The following is a 13,458-nucleotide window of genomic DNA, read 5'->3' as shown; positions in this document are numbered from 1 at the left end:
CCACTACGATATCTTATCTTGGATACCCCGGGTAATCGCCGGCTAATTGCTACTTTTTTATATGGACCCTGGAAGTACTGTTTCCTTGTACCCAACGTATTAGATGATTTATTTACAAATAAAATCATGAAATATTATCAACAACAAGTTAGTCACACGAGTGACATCTCCCAATCTCGAAAAGCTCCCGCATGGTTAAAATCCATCACCAGCTGAACCAATACTCTCAACCTTGATGCCTAACTTGCTCATCTTCTTAATGTCAATGATACAGCGCCCATCGAAAAGCCACTTGGGCGTCCCCATGTTCTCCGCAATCCTCTCCCAGTCAACCTGCTTCTTCGGCATGCTCTCGCTAAGCTTGCGAGGAGCAGGGTCGCTACAGCTCTCTCGGTGACAGTCTGGGCAGTCGACAGCGCAATTGGGCTCATCGTTGAGTTTATCTTGGATATAAGAGATAGAAGCATGGTCTCTCACGCCACCTATCTCCGAAATTATCTTTTCTTGGACAGCCTTGGAGGGTTCTTGGCTTGGCGGAAGAGAGATATTAGCCGACGCGTTGTTGCGAAATTCATCGAACTCTGTCACGATGAGAATCGCATTTGATGAAGCACAGGCCTCGTAAGCATCCGAGTAAACTTTCACAGCACCACCATCATCGCTGAGAGCTGGGGGGCCGTAACCATGCAGCTGACGGATCTCGCTTTCAATAACGTAAGGATTGCAACAAGGGTCGAAGACAGCGATCTCCCCGGGATTCTCATCAAGCAAACTCTTAATAATCTCAAGGGCTGGGGCCTCGCGGGTGTCCGATGTATTCTTTTTGAAGGCATATCCCAGTAGAGTGATCTTCTTACCGACAAGGGTATTGTTGAGGCACTTGATAACACGGCGAGTAAATCGGTCGCGTTGGTACTCGTTCATTAGGACAACTTGGTGCCAGTATGCTCCAACTTCCTTCAGCCCCAAGGTCTCAGCGAGATAGACAAGACTGAGGACATCCTTCTTGAAACAGCTGCCGCCGAATCCAATGCCGGCGCGGAGGAACTTGTCGCCAACCCGGGAATCCATTCCAATGGAAGCGGAAACTTCATTGATCTCGGCCCCTGTGGCTTCACAGATTGCTGAAATGCTGTTGATACTGCTAAGTCGTTGGGCCAGCATAGAATTTGCCACGAGTTTGGTGAGCTCGGACGACCAGATGTTAGTAGTGATGATGCGAGATGGGTCCACCCATCCCGCATACACCCCAGCTAGAGTCTCCGCTGCGGCTTGACCGCGTTCTGTAGTTGCGGAACCGATAATCACTCGGTCTGGATGCAACAGGTCCTGGATGGCAGTTCCAGCCGCGAGGAATTCGGGGTTAGACAAAATTTCGAAGTGTGCATCAGGACGGCGAACAGCAATCTGAATGAATGAAAATAATGAGCATTTTTCAAATTAAATGACGGGGAGTGACGCACAATCTCCTGTATCATCTGTGCTGTCCTGCAAGGGACTGTGGATTTTTCCACAATTACCGCGCCATTTTTAGCATGTTGCACGACATCTGCAGCCACAGCTTCAAACGCGGTCATATCCGTCGCACTGCCGGCACCTGCGCCACGCATCTTGGTAGGGGTGTTCACCGCAATTATGACAATATCTGATTCCCGAATGCACTTCGCCACGTTGGCAGAGAAAAACAAATTTGGCGCCCTAGCCGATGAGGAAACTGGATTTTCTAACTGGGTCTGCTGATCGACGTCATCTTCGGTGCTTGTCGGCGTTGTCTCCTTGCTTGATGATAGCCCATCTCGTGAAATTCGAACAATTTCCGCAAGACCTGGCTCGTATATGGGTAGGTGTCGAGAGTTCCACCTTCGAATCCGGCGTTCATCTTTATCGACGACGGTAACCTGGATTTGGGGATTCTTAAAGGCGAGGACGGCGGCAGTTGGACCACCTATTGGCAATCAGCAAACCTAGGATCTTGACTGCAAAAAAGCCAGAAGTATACAACACATACCAACATATCCTGCACCAACGCAACAAATAGTTCGAACTGGTCGTGGATCTATGGAAGAGTCTGAATCTGCGTCATAGACAGTCGTCCTGGTACCGCTTGACTCCGCGTCGACTTTATCTGTGCCGCCATTGAGACTTCCTTCAGGGGTAGTAGGGACGGTAGACACTTCAGCTGAAATGAAAGTCTCAGAGTCGACTTCTGAAATAGGAAGCAACGACATGGTTGAAAACAGTAAGTTCTAACAAGTGCGAAAGCCGAAGTGGCTCCAGGCAGCTTGATCGGGTACTGTTGTGTCACTTGGGAGATATAGATTGACCGAGACACATCGGAAGACTTAGCCCAGCCAGGTACATGACTGCCCGTTTTTAAATCTTTCCCTCTCTTTCCGCCAAGGTAATTAGCTACCTGTCAGAGATTAGTGGAACAGCGCCGGAAAGGACCATGTCCGCATCACGATCCAATATCTATCCATAGATTGGCCATCATGTGGGGGGACCCATAACTTTGCACCAACCAATATCAACCTTGAAACGTTTAAAGCGCATCGGGGATTGTTTGATAATTAATGCTAGGGATTCCTTTGCGCCATCAAATGTCCTTCATACAACCAGGCTTCTGGCCAACCCTGTTGCAGCATTCTCGTGCATCGCGCGCATATACACGTAATAGTTACAATTAATACACCAATGAAAGATAATCAAAGGTATCTCATGCAACCAATTACATCAACAGTGATCAGCCTCGATTTACAGTTCGACCGTGGCGTTATTTCTAGCTTGAAAAACCCCGTTCGAGTCAGGATTGCGGTCAGAAGCCATCCGGTTCACCTGTGCCAGGCAATTGGTTGAAATTTAGTTCAACTACTGCGTATTCAAACTTTATTTTTGGATACTTTGAATGTCTTAAGAATGAGGGAATGGGCTATTAGGCATATGAAAAACATGTATTACAATTACAATACCAATGTACATGCCGAACGAGGCTGAACGGCCCTAAGCCACTTGGTATCTGAGGGTCCGAAATGAACAAATCCCAAGGCTTCAATTGCCCATGTGCATCTCAATTCTAATACGCTACGCATTTATCGGATTCTTGATCTCTTTTGTCTCGCTTTCAGATCTAGAAGATCCAAGTTTCAAAAAAAAAAAAAAATCCCCTCAAGTGGACTTCACTTAATCACTTGGCAAGCCTTTAGACCCGATATCCTGATCTATAAGCGCTGTCTTGGCGAAAGTTGTATGTTCTCTCCAGGATCTGCTTCAGCCCTACATACCCTTGATCGTTCTTAACTCTAACCAAATCCGGTTATGACCGGCCATAGGCTGCTTAAATACGGAGTACAATAATTATCGCTTCTGCACGAGGGTGTAAAAGCGCATATGACTCGCCTGCAGCCGATTACCCACTCTATCAAATAATGCCTTTTGGTAGTGTAATATATGTATCATCAAAAATAGTGCACATTCTTCGAACTGATATGAACTACCGCAACTGTCTCACCCATTCCGCTCCCCACAATCATCCGAGGGTCCCCACGTGCATTGAAGTATTGGTGTACGTACGCCCTGAACAGATTGGGCCCCTGATCCTTGTGAATTATTGCATCATCATTATCACATTAAGGGTCCGCTCGTTTGAATACGATAATCATGTCGGAACGGAGCGCTCGAAAGGGGGGCTTATCATACGAGAACGGAAATACCTCAGCTCGAAGCTATACAGCATACGCGTCGCAATATCAAGGATGTAGAGGCGGATACATATGCGGGCTCCTTATGTCCGGGCGGTGCCAGCGTAGCCGCAATACGGTTCTCAGACCCTGCGGCTCGGTTGTATTAAATGCGTATCGTATGAGCCTTGTAATTTTGGTATCGTCACATTTGATCTCCTCTAGATCGAATCTCAGTTATTAGAAACGTCGAATGTCAATTTATTCTCATTCGTTTGTCTTAATTATGTATACTATGTTCATGGAGTATAATTATGAGGTAGTTGCAGTTTTCTTTTTGGAATCCAGCTCTGCCTTGCTGAAGAATGCACAGCCGGCCAGCACAAGTAGAATTCCAGTTCCGTTCAAGAGATCGACCGTGAAATCCTTGAAAATGAAGATACCGATAGCCAATGTGAGAGCCTGCTTCAGGTTTCCACACACTGACATCGTTAGTGCTCCAGCAAGCTTATTCGTCTGGAAGGAGGAAACATTCAAAAAGAATGCCAACAGGCCATTTCCAAGCAGAAAAGCGATGGTGGCCATAGTCGCAAGGTTAGAAGACTCAGCTGCACGTTGCGACATAGCTTCTGAGAACGCTGGGAGCTCTCCCGCAATGACTGCAAAGACGAAGGACTGGACGGCAGCCAGAGGAGACATTCGAAACAAAAGCTCCATAGAAGGAAGCGCCAAAGACCCGGTCATTAGTCGGTTGGTTGTCACAGTCTACCGATAAGTTAGTTATACAGTCCTCCGAAGATGCCTGTTGTTGCTGTATTACCTTGACTGCCGCTAGGACGACTCCAAACACAGTGATGAATAGCCCGAGCACAGAATAATGATATTCTCCAACAACTGTCATTCCAGCTCCGATGATTATAGGACACAGCGAAATATATGTTGCCATGTAGTAGGAGCGCCCAAACCAAACTCGGTATATCAAAACGGTGAATATTGGAACAGTGTTTCGGATGATTTGGAAGAATGCCAAACTGACGAGGGATCTATAGGCAATAGGTTAGAATATTCAACCATAGCGTTTCTGATCAAACCATACAATGAAAAGTTTGACATAGCAATGTTGGCCGTGAAAAGTACAGAGAATGCGACCAAAATTAGATGCTCTTTTCGTCCTAATCTTGATAGTTTGAAGCGCCCAAGCTTGAGGAGTACAAGGGTTCCTAATGAAGCGAATGTAGTGTGCATACATGTCAATAACCAAGGGAATTTGAACTAGTGAAACCCAAAAGTCAGCTCTTGATTTCATGATCTTCGTTATGGTTGCTGTCAATTCTCACCGATCCCAAAATTAACTTGTTATAAAGTGTCAGCATCATGCTGAAGAAGAAGTATGAGCCGAGCCATATGAACTTCACAGAAGTCGGTGTTTGATACTCGGGTTCCGTAGTGGCAAGCGATGATTCTTTATCTTTGCGATTCGCTTCAAGATCGTCTAAAGACGATATTGAGCTGGATTCCTCATTAGAAAGCAAAGCTAGCTCTGTCTCCGCTTGCTCATCAATCTTTGAGTAGCTCATTTTCCCATAGAACAGAGGTTTTGAACCCGGGACCCTGTCTATATTATGATTGTAGCTGGAAGTGAGGTGATGGAGAGAGCAACGAAAGTGGCACGCGATAAGCGACGAAAGAAACTTTCAAATTTGTGGGATCATATTATATTCCAACAGTGCAGTTGGCGCCCCTCAAAATTCATAAATAGAATAATTAGCATGGTTGAAAGGCCAATACCGTCAATACGAGTGTGGGGGCATTGATCGTCGTAATCGTACGTGGCCCACTCGTAATGAATGATTTATACAGTCACTAGCCAAAAAGAAAAAAGTAAAGGAAAATATTTCTGACCTTGGCATTCAAAGGCAGCTACGTATTCTATTTTTTCCTCTCGGGTCTCGCATTTACATCACATAGCCGCCTTGGCTGTCAGCAGAACAGGGAGTGGAAACACCAGAGACCTATCCGGTCTTGGCTCATGAAGGCTCAGACAGGTGCCCAAATATCCGCTTGGCCTTTTCCCCTTTAGTTTTGTATCAAGCCTAAAGTGGGAGGAGGAGCTTTGCTCTCCATCGTGACCACCTCCAGAGCCCACGGTTATCATCATGATGCTTCTGGCAAGTCGCTGGCACTGGGCAATTCTCATCAGCTTCGTGGTTGTCGCCTTGGTGACTCTATTTCAATACCACAGTCCGATCGGGGAAAACATACCTTTACGGGTATCATCAGATGATGTGAGTTTGTCTTCCAATTCTATTTCAAACATCCGAGTACCAACTGGAAATTCAATATCTAACTCTAACAGACGACTTTGCTCAACGAAGAAGATTCAAAAAGCACAGCAGATCTAAGTAAAAGCGAGGACGCTCCGAAAACGTCCAAATTTCATTTGCTTGTTCCCGCAAATGGCCCAAATCTCCAGCTATGCAGAGCTGTCGTATCGTCTATATCCTGGGGTATCCAATTCCGGTTTTCAACGGTTGGAACAAATCCGGGGAGTTCGATGCCTCTGTTACCCATCTCGCCAAAGTGCGCAATGTAATGCGCTATCTTGATAGTTTGAACTCTGCCTCCGAGGATGATTTGGTTCTTATGATCGATGGCTATGATGTGGTCTTCCAGCTCCCCGCCGATGTTCTCATCCAGCGATACTTCGCTGTCATCGGAGCAGCAAACGCCAAAATCGCTGCGCATTTCGGCGCAGACTCAGTGGATGAGCTCGTTGGAGATAACAGTCCGAGACAAACCATTCTCTTTGGCCCAGAGAAGATTTGCTATCCGCTTGATTGGAACCGGCCAGGATGTTGGGCCATACCCGAGGATATCGACATCCCCGTCGGTGCATTTGGGCCAGATGACGGGCAACTGAGCCACAATCTCCCCCGATGGCTGAATTCCGGCACGATATTGGGCCCGGTAGGAGACATGAAAGAATTGTTTGCTGCAACTTTGGAAAAGATCAAAGCCACATATGACCCAATCCACGAATTCAGCGACTCTGACCAAAGATACATGAGTGATGTATGGGGTGAACAGGAATTTTGGCGTTCCGTCAACCGACATAATCAATATTTCCACGATGATGTGAATCCGAAAGACATCGCACCGAAGGGAGACCCAGATCAGATTATCCCGACTAGGGAGGCTGGGCAGAAAACGGAGTTCCACATCGGCATCGACTACAAGTCCGGATTATTCCAAACTCGCGTGGGCTCCGATCACGTCCTTGAGCATCTAAGCTTCCCAAATTCAGTTCCAGATGGGATTGGTCTTTGGGCCTCGGTGTCCGAAAACCCAATCGAATCCCCAAATCCCCAACCCTATGAGATCTATCTCCCTACCAACGTGGTCTCCTCTCTAAGTCGGCTCTTGAAACCAATCAGCCATACTCTCGAGGCCGACCAACATAGCATCGTCTCTAGCTTACGTCTGGGAACAAACCTCGTGACCAAGAACATTTACGGATTATTCCACTGCATCGGTGAAAAGACCTATCTCGACGACTTGTGGTACCGACTGTGGTTCCAAAAACATGCGAAGGCCCTTCTGGAAGCCAGACTAGAGTCTTCCAAGGAAGACAACAAAATTTCCGACATTTTGATTGATGGGCGGAAATGGGTTGTTGCTCATGGCTTTCCCACGGCATCTAATTCGAGCGTGCACTCCGTCGGTGCATGGGTGGATATGGATGGGCAGTGGCTCACTTGGGAAGAGCTGTGCGAACCATATGAAGGTAATTTATTTGGTGACAAATTGGAGTAGCTGGGGTACTCCTGGATGTGATTTCTTCGATGTAGGCTGGTCTTCTTTTCATGAGCTTTGTGTATAACCATCCATTTTTCCAGCTTTCATTAGCTTCTAGGTCTGTCTTATGCCCAGTTCCACAACTAGAGTTCACTAATAATCTGTGTTCATTCTGTCAAAACTGTCTTCAATCTCAAAGTGCTATTTACATGCGATGGCACCAGATAATGTTCACGAATCTCAAATCAACCAACACAACATCAGTACACGACGCTCATGAAGAACGACCAACTCTGGGTATCAATCCGTACAATTAGTTTTCTGTCGTCGTTTCATAGACTTCCATTGGACAAGCCCGGCACCAATAAACGACAGTATAGCCGCTGCAACAGACACGTAGAATGTTTGTGTGACAGCGATATTGTAGGCATGAAGCACGGATGGTAGAACTTCTTTGGATACTCGCTTCGGCAAGTTTGCAGCTCCAGCTTTAATCAACACATTTGGGTTCACCTGAGGAGCATGCTCTGTGATGCTTACCACGAGGCGATTTTCGAACACAGTCTGGGCGATTGAGATAAACATGGCGCCACTGAGACTTTGAGCAAAAGTGATAATGGCAATGCCGACCGGTATATCGTGCAAGGGAAGTACAGTTTGCAGTGCATTTATGCACTGTTGGAAGCCAAGTCCTGCTCCGATGCCAATAATCACTTGGAATCCAATCCATTGCGGATTCCCACTATCAACCGTGAAAATCGTGCACAGGCCGCAGCCAATTGTAAGGAATGCGCTTCCGATGAACATGAGTGGTGTATAGTATCCGACAATGTTCACAAGAAGCCCTCCTACGGCGGAGCTAACAATCATGGACACAACCATCGGGAGATTGTTGATTCCAGATTGCGAGGCAGTATCCTCTTTGACGGCCTGGAACCAAATTGGAAGCTAAGAATCAGGTCAGCCCTGCAGCTGGATGGACAAATTGTGTTACTCACGTAGTATCCCAACACGAAAAACGACCCCCCCAAGAATGTTGCATGGATCACTGCTCCTAGAACATTGCGATTCTTAAGCAGACGCGGTGGTACTGTGGCTTCGTCCTGTTTCCAAATCTGAACAATGCACCATATAGTGCCAAAAACACCAAACAAAACAAAAAGAGCAATGATGCGAACATTGCCCCACTGATATTTGGTGCCGCCCCATTGCAGGCATAGTAGGAGAGAAACAATGGCGGGGACGAAGGCAAGAATACCGAACGGGTCCATCCTTTTCAGCTGGTCCAGGTGACTGACTTTGGATTTGACTGCTTTTTGTGTTAAATCCTTGAAGAAAATCAAAATAACGATTCCTGTCAGCACACCAAAGGGTAGGTTTATCCAGAAGCACCACCGCCAACTGGCGTGATCAGTCAACACTCCACCAAGTCTGACCAAGATTAGCTACCATAACAACTGGCGAAGATAAGGTTCGAATATGAGGCTTACAGTGGTCCTGTGATCGTCGCAACTCCACTGGTGCTGCCAATTATACCGAAATAAAGTGCGCGACGGTGAAGAGGCACGCTATTCGCGAGCACTAGGAGAGCTCCCGGTGAAAGTCCGCCAGAGCCAATGCCAGCAATTGCTCGTCCGAATATTAGCCCTTTTGACGTCGGCGTCACCGCGCATATCAAAGATCCGATCTCAAAAAGGGTGAGAGCAATCAGGTATGTCCATTTTGTGGAGTAGTACGTGTATATCTTGCCGAACGGCAAAGTAATTGCACACGTAGTGAGGAGATACGCGCTGGCATACCAGGAAATGTCGTCCAAGGAGTTGAATTGTTCGGTGATCTTTGGGACGGCGGTTGATAGGACCGTGTTGTCCTGAGGAAACGGGTTTTCCTTGTTAGTCGCGTAACATCACGCCTCAGGATTGGAAACTTACCAGCGCGATACAAAAAGATTGAAAGCATAGTCCTATCAGAATAGGAACAAACTTCGAGCTTGTTGGATATTCTTGCTTCTCATCTTCATCGCTATCCTCCGCTCCTGCCTCTTTCAATGGGATATCATCTCCGTCCGTGGAGAAATCATCCCGATAATCTCTCAAGCTCGATTTGTCTGCCATGAAACCAAACTTATATTCCCCCAGCTATGAAGATCAACTGTGGGGACTCATGAAAAAAAAAAAGCTGTTTTTGTTGTATCATTCGCACGTGGATACGAGAAGGGGACTTGGTTCAAGTAGCTAGGACTTTGGCAATATGTTCTTTCTCTTGTATGATAGCCAAGACTATTTTTTAGATACTCCAGACAGTATTTCATGTAACCCACTTGAGCTAATTAAGCAAGGGGGTTGTACCTTGATATGAGGTCGGGTCTTTCTGTGCACATTCCATTCTACGTGCGTTGGTATGCTGCGGTTTTTCCTAGGTGATGCTCACTAAACAACTTTGCACCAGCAAAATTATTTTACCAGTATCAACCTACTTTTTTATCTCTAGCTCGATCTATGAATATGTTGTCGCTCCTCAGTCAATTACTGAATGAGATCTCTCGGGGTATATTCATGAGTGTTCGTTGAGGACGAACCTTCCCAGCCGGTCACTAGGTCCCACATTCTCGGGAAACTGTAACACTCATTGATCACACTGCACATCCACGGAAACTAGTCAGTCATTTCTACAGTTGGTGATTGACGGATGGGTCTTCTATGTGATCTTGAAGCTTCAATCCACGTTTATAATATAAGACCGCCTTTTCTCGCTTAGAGTACCATGACATTAAGTCGACGCAACATCGGGGAATCCTCAATATCTTTGCAAAATCTTGCGTATGCCATCAAGCTTCAATTAGGAACGTGCAACTCGCAAATCAAATTAGACTAATTATTATGGGCATCTGCGGTTGCGGAATAACTAGTAGGCTTGGTTCACATCTAGCTTTTTGTCGTATCAATCATGCGATTTTATGATCGTTTGATATTGCATATTCCCCCTGGCGAAGATAACGGTAGTCGCACACTCTTCCAAAGAACCTTCCCTCTTCTTTCAGATAACCTTATGTGATACACCTGTCCAACCCACTGACTCCTAAGATACCCTTCATGTTGTATCGACGTTAATTTTCCATTGTACAAGGAGATTAGATACTCCGGGTTCCTATTATTGTGCAATAAACTCACTTGAAGAGTACTCTTACATTGGATAATGAGTGGCATGCTGACTAGTTTTTCCACTGGAGGTTTTCAAACTAAGGCACCCAACTGTCGGCAAATATTTAGAGGCAGTGGGTTGGAAAGGGACGGGTACTCGGCAAAGACAAGTATCTTGAGGCTTGAAGGGATGAAGAACAGGGAAGCTAGCCTAGGGAATGGGATCCTATTGCCAGTACCTAGGTAGATCCTCGAAGAATCTTGATGCATGAACGACGTAAGTGGATGAGCTTGAAATCCTCCGAAGAATGCACGTGAGTTGATTGCCAGGTTATCGGGTTGCGTTTGGGTAGAGCTTTATCTGGTCCTTTGAATGTTCTGTCTATAAAACCGATGAGATATATTATAGTATTTCAAGCGGATTATGTATTTTTAACTAGGCTAGCCTGTGATAAACTCTTTGTGAAATGAATACGAGCATGTAAGAGGTATAAATATGTTACAACTTGGTGCTGTTGTCCTCAATATATCTTCCAAGCTTGGATAGCTGGTAGACGAGGCATTCGTTCTTAAATCGTACCTTTTTCTTGGCATAATCTTCGTTCCCTTAGACGATGCATCGTCATAGTGGCTTAGAACAATAGATCGATAGTTTGATGGCTCTATCTAGGTGTGACTAGTGTGAATCGATCATATGTAACCGGGTGTTCGCGTTCCCTAGCTCAATCCCAGATCTGTCTTCAAGGTGTCCTTCGTATGGGGCGTACATACCAAAGCTACCTTGGACCAAAAAAGCTTTCAATATATGTAACTCAACCAGGTTATAAGATGCCGCAAAGAGAAGTTAAAACTTGATAGAAAGATATATCGAAATCGCCTTTCTATGCAAGGCAATCGGAAAATAAATCTATAGATATTTTTGTAGTTTGAAAGTAAAACTCCCATATTGAACGTTTGTATGGTGAAATATATTGTTCAACCGCTACTCCATTTAATATACATACGTACATAAATAGAAACGGCTATTGTATAAAATATTAGCCACATCGTAGTACAAGCTAGACTTGTCTTTCAATTACCAAGATTTATTTGCTGAAGGTATCTTTAGTATGTAAGTCCCATATAAAAGATATATCTAAACGACATCTGGGATTGAGCTAGATGGCTGCCGAGGTGGGTTCGACGAGACGGGTGCTTTTCCGATGTCAACCGAGCTAGGCTTTTATGCGCCCCTCTATAGAGAAATCGGGCCGACAGGAGGACGCCCCATAAGTTTATCATGAACATCAAATTCAGTTATTGGAAATGTTGACAGAGAAGCACATCCTGCCAAGACCAGTTTGCTACGCGAGAGATGGAAGCACACGCTAGGGGCCGGAGCACCTCCCAAGGCAGTTCTTGGGCGCGATCTGCACGCCGTGGCTTTCTAGAAACTTAATAAGATGAGTTAAATGACTTCAGCGGCGGACGGGAAGCGCCACGCGCAACTTTTGCCTATGGAAGTAAGGGAATCAGGAGACTTGTGGATCTGTTTTAGAAATATATCGTCGGGGGCTGAAAAGAGGGTGTTAAGCAGTAGCCACACGGGGTTTTGAACGCGACAGACCAGAACGCGGGTTGCTGCGCAAACCGGAACTGCCTGATTGGGAAAGTCGCATTGCGCATCCCCCAGGATTCGGTCGCAACCGTGGTGCAGGGTGTGAGAGAGGGATGATGCGACATGAGAAACCGGGCAAACAGAAAAGGTTGTTGGCTCAATCAGTCTGAAGTGGAGTAGGTGGCTTCAATTAGTCCACATTTGGCACTTTATTGGACTTGTAGCCTGGCGAGTACCCAAAAGAGCGACTTATGTTTCTACGTCACATTTTCCCCTGGTTTCAAGTGACGGTCGGCTTTATTCCGCGGTCCAACATCCAGGAACCAAAAAAAAGAAAACAAACTTGAACCAAATTGAAAGGAAATCTGTGCCGAGAACCCATCTTTTAAGATGACTAAAAATGGTCTAGGCAAAGTAATGCCCAGACGCCAAGATGTTGACTGTTGATTTCGGTATCGCGAATATTTCCCGGCAAAGATTGCGGGCTATCGGATTTAAGGGCGAATAAGCACAGATTGTAAGAGCGGGCCTTCGAAGATTACTGCTATTCCTCAAAACAGGCGGGTGAGGTGGTTTGCGCCCCGAGGATGATGCAAAGATGATATTTTAAACACAAAGAAAGTGAGCATTGGCATAAAATTGGCACTTTATTGGCATTATCCAAAAGTGCTTGAAAGCGTATAAGCTCTAGATGAAGTCTTGGAAGGTATTACTCTCAAAACAAAAAATCCTATCCCGCATCCCCAGACTATTCTAGACCCAGTTTTATTTCACGCGGGGAGTTTCCCACTTTGAATCTGAAATCTGACAGGCTGAGATGTGATCGGCGGGGGGCGCTTTGAGAACAGGCTCCGCCGAAATCCCACTAACTGAGTCTGGAGAAGCCGGAATATCGATACATTTGCACGACATATGACATGGGGCTAATTAGTACTGTAAATCGTATGGCCGAAAAGTGTCCCCCATATGTTTCAAAGCCATGAGGTTTGCATCGGGACCGGAAGGCCGTTATGTCTGTGCAACAAAACCAAGCGATAACCAGCCAGCCAATAACGATTGACCTTGCTTTCTCGCATGGGCATATTGGATGAAGCTGTGGGTCCTGCGCATCAAGTGCACTTCAAATCAAATAATGTTTCTTTCTTTGTTGTAGCGGCTCGGCTGCAAGAGGCAATGCTCAAAATGGCCCCGGTCCAAAGAGGTCAAGGCTCCCCTGAAGTCTTTTTAAACCGCCGAGTTCCCCGCGTTG

The 13,458-nt window shown here is 46.0% G+C and overlaps 4 protein-coding genes across 4 annotated transcripts; 1 reads left to right on the top strand and 3 right to left on the bottom strand.

The window, feature by feature from the left end:
- Positions 1-195: 195 nt before the first annotated feature.
- On the bottom strand, positions 196-2,228 carry ugd1 (UDP-glucose dehydrogenase; the record flags this gene model as incomplete). The annotated part of the gene is made up of 3 exons (XM_057241565.1): positions 196-1,407; positions 1,464-1,945; positions 2,009-2,228. The coding sequence occupies 3 exons, from the start codon at positions 2,226-2,228 to the stop codon at positions 196-198; spliced, it is 1,914 nt and encodes a 637-aa protein (XP_057096924.1).
- A 1,761-nt stretch (positions 2,229-3,989) lies between these two features.
- Positions 3,990-5,254, bottom strand: N7529_006037 (Drug/metabolite transporter; the record flags this gene model as incomplete). The annotated part of the gene is made up of 4 exons (XM_057241564.1): positions 3,990-4,442; positions 4,498-4,720; positions 4,774-4,949; positions 5,015-5,254. The coding sequence occupies 4 exons, from the start codon at positions 5,252-5,254 to the stop codon at positions 3,990-3,992; spliced, it is 1,092 nt and encodes a 363-aa protein (XP_057096923.1).
- An 898-nt stretch (positions 5,255-6,152) lies between these two features.
- Positions 6,153-7,490, top strand: N7529_006036 (glycosyltransferase domain-containing protein; the record flags this gene model as incomplete). Its single annotated transcript, XM_057241563.1, has 1 exon — positions 6,153-7,490. The coding sequence occupies one exon, from the start codon at positions 6,153-6,155 to the stop codon at positions 7,488-7,490; it is 1,338 nt and encodes a 445-aa protein (XP_057096922.1).
- Positions 7,491-7,772: 282 nt separating this feature from the next.
- Positions 7,773-9,586, bottom strand: N7529_006035 (MDR family MFS transporter; the record flags this gene model as incomplete). The annotated part of the gene is made up of 4 exons (XM_057241562.1): positions 7,773-8,420; positions 8,471-8,903; positions 8,963-9,360; positions 9,404-9,586. The coding sequence occupies 4 exons, from the start codon at positions 9,584-9,586 to the stop codon at positions 7,773-7,775; spliced, it is 1,662 nt and encodes a 553-aa protein (XP_057096921.1).
- Positions 9,587-13,458: the final 3,872 nt, after the last annotated feature.

Source organism: Penicillium soppii (genome assembly GCF_028829465.1).
Source record: "Penicillium soppii strain IBT 18220 chromosome Unknown utg000005l, whole genome shotgun sequence".
Taxonomy (NCBI): domain Eukaryota; kingdom Fungi; phylum Ascomycota; class Eurotiomycetes; order Eurotiales; family Aspergillaceae; genus Penicillium; species Penicillium soppii.
Note: the sequence above shows the minus strand (reverse complement) of the source record. Positions and strands in the feature narration are given on the sequence as shown.